At 36.8% G+C, this 7,219-nt stretch overlaps 1 protein-coding gene across 1 annotated transcript; it reads right to left on the reverse strand.

The window, feature by feature from the left end:
- Positions 1 to 3,579: 3,579 nt before the first annotated feature.
- LOC122092208 (putative disease resistance protein RGA3) lies at positions 3,580 to 6,890 on the reverse strand. Its single transcript, XM_042662550.1, has 2 exons — positions 6,870 to 6,890; positions 3,580 to 6,810 (listed from the first exon to the last, which is right to left on the reverse strand). Exons 1-2 carry the CDS (start codon positions 6,888 to 6,890, stop codon positions 3,580 to 3,582), a joined length of 3,252 nt encoding a protein of 1,083 aa, XP_042518484.1.
- Between the last annotated feature and the right edge of the window lie 329 nt (positions 6,891 to 7,219).

Raw genomic sequence — 7,219 nt, forward strand, 5'->3', positions numbered from 1 at the left:
AAAGTTTCAGATTTCATCGTAGAAGGATGCTAGGCTCTTCCTCTGATTGTTTCAGATGATATGAAGGCACTTTGTGATCTGGTGAAGTCCATTCCTCTCCCCACAGTGGCTGTTAAAGATAATAGAGTTTGGTCTCTTTTTGAATCAGGCAAGTTCACTGTTTTTTCGACTTGGAATAGCTTCAGAGAGAAATTACCTGCCCCGAGTTGGACAAATTTAATTTGGCAAAAAGGGTTGCACCCCAGGTCGTCACTATTTGGCTGTAGGTTAGTTCATGGTAGTCTTCCAACCGATGATAAAGTATCGAAGTGCAATATTCCTATGGCGTCACGATGTCATCTCTGCCTTAAAAATGTGGAATCATTTAATCATATATTTTTGGACTGTGATTTTGCAGGCAAAATTTGGTCTAAATTGTTGAATTTTTTTGATCAAAGATGGAGCTCTTAAAGAGTTATTCTCTTGGTGGAAGAGAAAAGCTCAAGTGGTCTCGATTGGGAAGGTATGACTTGCTGTAGTTATTCTGATTCCTCACCATATTTGAAAGGAAATGAATAATCGAAGGTTTGATAAAAGAATCTGGTCCAATAGATCAGGTGGTGAATTCAATAATTCAAGATCTCCAGGACTTTTCTAAAATGGCAAAGATTTACATTTCTTCAGTTCCTGATTTATTGGTTTCCAAGAAATTAATGATATCAATTTCCCGAGCACCTTCTGCAAAAATTCTGGGAGTTATTTGGGCACCTTCTTCATCTGATTGCCTCAAATTAAACATTGACGGATGTTCTCTTGGAAATCCAGGCTATTCTGGGGCTGGTGGCGTTATTAGGGACAGGAATGGATCTCCAAAGCGAGGTTTTGCTGTTTATGAAGGTGTAGGAACCAACTTCATGGTAGAATTCAGCGCCTTTTCCTATGGGTTGCACACCATTTCATTGATGAATACTATGAAGTTGTGGATTGAATGTGACTTGCAGGCTGTGGTGAATTGCACCACCAATAAAAAAATTCCGTGGATTTTTCAGCAAAAATGGTAGTTCTATAAAACGTATTTAGAAAGCATTTCATGGAGGATTTCACAATGCTATCAGGAAGGAATGTGGTAGCCGATAGATTGGCTAAACATGCTGCAAAAACTCGGTTAACTACAAGTTGGAACTCTGCGCCATCTTTTGTTTTCCATGAAATATTTTGGGACTCAAATATGAGACCACGATATAGATTTTTTTAGCCAGTTTTTTGATGATTGGGTTACCTTTCTGTTAATGGCAATGCCAAAGGTAGAGAGGTAACTCAATGGGTTTTTTCTCTCATTCTTTTGTGATTATATTTCTCTATTTATTCAATATATACTTTTGTTGACTTTTAGCAAAAAAAAGTATAATGTATACCCTTCTTTTTTTTTTTTTTAAACCATTGCTCTTTCTTTCTAAATTATTTTTTTTTTTTTTTTTGGTGCAATAAAATTTGAGTTGTTTATGTGGGTTTATCACTTAAAATGATGCTAGAATTCCTTCCATAACTGCAATTCATATGTTTTCATATAAGGAGACTAATAACAATAAGAATCTATATTCTTCAAAATGGCCACTTCTATACACCATTTTAAGCCAAGAAGGTAGGTGGACTGAGCCATTGCTGTCATTAGTTAACCAACCTAACATCTAACAATTCCATTAGCTAAATTCAAGCAAACCAACCGGAAAATATCCCTGTAGCAAGTTAAATTGAACACTAAATGTAATTATCAACAGAGCTGATATAATAGTTCTAGAAGAGTCTTGATGGATTTGAACCACCATGTCATGGGTGTAACCCCACATGCTCTTCCGTTTGAGCTAAAGACTCACCTAGGGGCATAAACCATGTTAGCTTCGATACATAATATAAAATTAACAAGTCAAAAATAATGGATTGATATAATAAACAAATCAATTTTAAAAACAAATATAATTTTGTAAGTGCAACTGAGTCATAGGTTCCATAAGCATGAAATAGAAACAATGAAACAAGATTGATCAGACAAATTTGTAGCGGGGCAAGATATTGCTATTTGTTGAAGCTTGAGATGATATTCCTTGCAATAGCAATGAAGTGGAAGAAAGTGGCTGCATAAGCCCCCCACCTGGCCCCATCCAATCCTCCCACAGTTTTTCCATTTCTCTCACGCCCAAGCTTTTGGGTCCCAATTTGCTACACAATATTCAATCTCTCATTAATCGATCTAAGCTTTGGGTCCCATTTTGATACACAGAAACCAGATTGCAACAACAACAAGAAGCTCACATCAAAACATAGTAATAGAGTAGGACATTATAGCCATTGCAAATAGTATGAATGAGCGCAAGAAGATAATACTCAGCATATTCACTTCCTCAAAGAAAAAGTATATACTCAGCACGACCAATCCATGAATGGGGGGGGGCAATTCCAAAGGTTATACAAGGTAGATAGGTCAAATATTCTTATAAAGGAATTTTTTTTTCTTGGCAAAAGATTTTATACACGACCGTGCATGCAATCGTTGGATGAGGGATGAGGTTCTATGGTGCACTTCTTTCATCCCCATCTGACAGATGTGTGCATAGTCATGAATTGTGCTACTGTGGTATAATCTATACCTCTTTTTTTTTCACCATTGCTCTTTCTTCCTAAATTATATCATTTTTTTTTTTTGGTGCAATAAAATTTGAGTTGTTTATGTTCATTGCTAGCTCCCTGTTGTAGTTATACAAATATTTATTTTTATTTATTTATTTATTATCATTTCTCTTGCTAAGAAATATTCTTCATTCTGTTTTATTGATAAAAAGGGGGAAAAATTAGGTATTAAAGTTTTTAAATGCAGTTCCAGCAATTAAGCTTTAGCTTCACTTAATGATGATGATTATGATGATGACAATGTTGAAGATGCTAAATCATCTAAACACAATTAGTAGTTTATCTTCTACTTTGATTAATGTGATCATCACATTTCAGGAAAAGGTGAGGAGTGGAGTGGGAAAGAGGAATTATTGGAAATATACAACCAATTGTTTCAAATGAATTTTTTTTTTTATGCAAATTGGTTTAAGCTTATTTCTTCTCTCTCCTCCTATCAAATATATATGGATCTAAGACCATGTAAAAGAAATTGTTCTTTCCATTTTAATTCAATAATATCGCAAAAAGAAGGAAAGATGAAAAAAAAATCATGCAATTATAAACAAGGCAAAGAAAATAAATAATATAAAAATTTGTGGGTGGAGGGTGAACGGTACAGCATAACAGAGCTTTCAATTCATGCAAATAAGATTAGTTATGGAGATCCATTCATATTTATATGGTTGAACAATAGAAGAAAAAGAAAAAGAAAATATAAAAACCAAAATAAACAATAATAAAATAAGCCAGATCAAAATTAACCTCACCTGAGCAATATCCCAGTTGGGTAACGGACCTCCATCAGTGAAGCGAGATAGGACCATGATTAATTAACGATCGCTGGAAATTATATGGTGAAGGTAGCTAATAAATAACAAAGCTCTAATAAAAATCTGCATGATTAATCTAAAAGTCATAGATTAGTATTAGAACTTACAAAAATTGTAGATTAGTGAGGTGCTTAAGTTGATCTTGCGCAGGATTCTTGTGCTGTGGCCACCCAACAAGTCTTAGGTATCGAAGGGAGACAAGGTGTCGGAGATCCTCTTCCCCTTTTATGTAATCCACCTCCTTCAGCCCCTCTGAGAACTGACCGATTTCTAGTCTCTCAAGCATAGTGAGCTGTTGTAACCCCTCTGGTAGTGACTTCAATTCCTTAAAGCCAATCAATTCCAATGATCGAAGAGAAGTCATTCCCCGTAATTCCTCCGGAAAAGGCTTTACAAAAGGACAATTGTCTATTGACAATGATCGAAGAGATGGAAAGACTAGCGGGGTGGGCAGGGGAGATATCTCATCTTGTTCTTCTTGACTTGGAAAAATTGTTTCAAGCTCAGGGCAATTGCAAAAGCTCATGGTCTCAAGAAAATTTGCATTGTTCTGTAGCAACCTCCCTGGCACAGACTTGAGGTCTTGACAGGAATGAATATAAATAAAGTCGAGAGAGAGAAGGTTGCTTGACAGTGACTTTAGTGCCATCTCATTTGTTACTTCAAACAACAAGGTTTTGAGGGAAGGGAATCCACTTGGCGTGATTTCCAACTTAGGGCATGAGTCGACCGACAACTCTTCAAGAGATGGAAAGGAGTTTTTTACATCCGACCATTCAACCAAATTACATATATTATATAAATATAGTTTCTTAAGTGAAGGAAATGCTACCACCGTCGTCCTTGAAGAAGAAGAAGAAGAAGAAGAAGAAGTTGCTCCAGTACTACCACTGTTGTTGCTGCTATAATAGAATTCCTGACCAATACATTTCACCTTTTCCATTCCCGTTAACACAAGAACCCTCAAACATGGTAGCTCCCCTAACGTTGGGACATATTCCAATCTACAGCAATTGTTGAGTTGAAACTTAATCAAATTTTTATATGTTGACAAACCACTTATTGCCATCCATGTAGGATATCTTGCACCGCCAAAGTTTAGGAGCGAAAACCTTTTCAAGTTTGGATGAGGTTCTAGGCCTTCTAACACAACATCATCATCATCATTCATTAATATGCCAGCAGTAGTATTCCTAGAATGCCCCCACTCTAATGTTAAATCACGAACATCTGGCTTCCCTCTCAAATTTGCCTCCCTGGCTTCTTCTATTCCATTTGTTACGTTCTCCAGACCCTTTATAGTCAGTTCTCCTCTTAGATTGTTCAAGTACTTGAATTGTTTAATATTGCATCTTCCATCTTTGCGTACTATAAAATATGTTAATGTTTGTAGATCTATCAATCTCCCCATCTCAATTGGCATCTCAGTGCATTCGTTTCCCCATTTAAATTCAACATGTCTCAGGCAAACCATCTTTCTCATTTCCTTGGGAAGCTCTTTGAGATCATCGCAATAATTGAGTTTTAACGTCTGCAAATTGTAAAGGGTAGTGATAGACTCATGCAACACTTCAATTGGATTATCTGATAGGTCAAGGTACCTTAAATGTTTCAATTTTCTTATTGAAGGCGACACCTCTTTCAACATGCAATCTTGTATGCTCAACACATGCAACCTCTGAAAGTTCATCAACATGTCAATTGAGATCAAGCTTGATGATGGCATTATTAATGTTCGCAATTTCTTTGCCTTCTCCAAAGCTTCTGGAATTTCAATTAATGTTCCCTCATATTCACGATCAGGAAAAAAAGACAGACCGCGAACTTCATCAAAAATGTCTCCCACATTATTGGCTTGATGCATAGTGGAATAGTCAAGCTTTCCGACAACTTGTGCAAGATCATGTACAAGATCATGCATCTTACATGTCTCTATATCTCCGTAAGCATCCTTCTCCACATCTTGGAAAAAGGAATTCCACAATAATATATAGAAACATTCATTGCCAACATCTTCTATTTGTTTGCTTCCTTTGGGTGGTTGTTGAAGGAATCCCTCTGCCATCCATAATTGTATCAAGAATTTTTTTTCAAATTTATAATCCTTGGGGAATACTGAACAATATGCAAAACAACGTTTCAAGTGTGATGGCAGATGATCGTAACTCAACTTTAATATCCCCATTATTCTTCTACTGCTCACTTCTGGTAAATTCCAAATTTCACATTGTTCCATATGCAACCACTCATGTTCTTCTATTTTGGAGTGCATCAAGCTTCCTAAGACCTTTACTGCTAAAGGTACTCCTCCACACTTCTTTACGATTCTCTTTCCAATATCCACCAGATTATTGGGGGGGATCTCGCCATGACTAAATGCTCTTTGACTAAACAAAGACCAACAATCTCCGTCTGATAATGTTCCCAAATGATGAATGTAATTTGGGGTACTCATCATCTTTGCAATATTATTGCTACGTGTAGTCACAATAATTTTGCTACCTACACTACCAGATTTTAAGGGATTTATCAAGTTGTCCCATTTTTCACCATCTTCACTCCAAACATCATCCAGTACAAGCAAAAAACGTTTGCCCATCAATTTCTCTTGGAGCTTACGTGCTATGACATCCAAGTTTGATACATCACATTTAGTTCCACCACTAGCTGATTCTATGATTTCTTTTAGAAGTCTATGGACTTCAAATGGTTCAGACACGCATACCCACATTCTTAAATCAAAGTTCTTCACAATTGACAAATCATTAAAGACCGATTGAGCAAGAGTGGTCTTACCAAGTCCCCCCATTCCTACAATGGGGAAGACCGAGATGATTTGATCATTGCTAGTGTTGACAAGCATATTCACTAGTTTTGATTTATCATCTTTCCTTCCAACTACTTTCGAATCGTCTATAATAGAGGTGGTTTGCCTGTCATCAGCTTTGTACATCATGGAGGATGGGGTGGAATCATAAGTTGATGATGATGATGATGAGTACAGATCCAGTACTCTAAAGTTGAAGTCATTTGCATCCTTTCTGATTCCATCCAATTCTTCATTGATATCCTTAAGCTTATGGGCCATTTTAAGACGAAACGCAATTGGGTTAGAGCATGAGAAGAAATTGCGTACCTTTCCCATCAATCGGTTCTGGATCTCCAATTTACGTCTTAAAACTTCATAGTTGAACTCATCAAGCACATTATCTGCATCATAAGCAACACTTTTGAGCCTCCTCAGCCATTCTTTCACTGCCACTTTCTCCACTTGTTGGTTCTCAGCATCTTGCAGAACACCTTGGATGGTGGTCAAGGTAGTCTGGATACTAAACTGATTTCTTGAGTAGCAATAGAGATCAAACTTGCCAAGATTCCTTGTGCTCCAGAGACCAGAATTGATTCAGCAGCCATCTTTGCTCTTTTATTTGCAAAGAACAGCAGCAGTTGGGGAGCCTAGATGGGATTGAATTGAAGTTTGGAATAATTCTTATTAATTTCTGGAGATGGAATCCAAACTTATCATATAATGGTGGAGCAGTTAATGAGTCTATAACGGCTAATAATAATTTCTTAGAGATGGAATCCAAACTTAACTATTCACATGAAAGATAATGGAAACCAATATCTTATCTTTTGCAAGGTGGAAAAACTAGTCTCAAGAATCTCAACTCTCAAGGCCCTTTGTCTTTCGCTCTCTATTATTTTCCGAGTACAAAAAGCCGCACCAAAGGCCTCTCCGG

Source organism: Macadamia integrifolia, chromosome 10 (assembly GCF_013358625.1).
Source record: "Macadamia integrifolia cultivar HAES 741 chromosome 10, SCU_Mint_v3, whole genome shotgun sequence".
Lineage (NCBI taxonomy): Eukaryota > Viridiplantae > Streptophyta > Magnoliopsida > Proteales > Proteaceae > Macadamia > Macadamia integrifolia.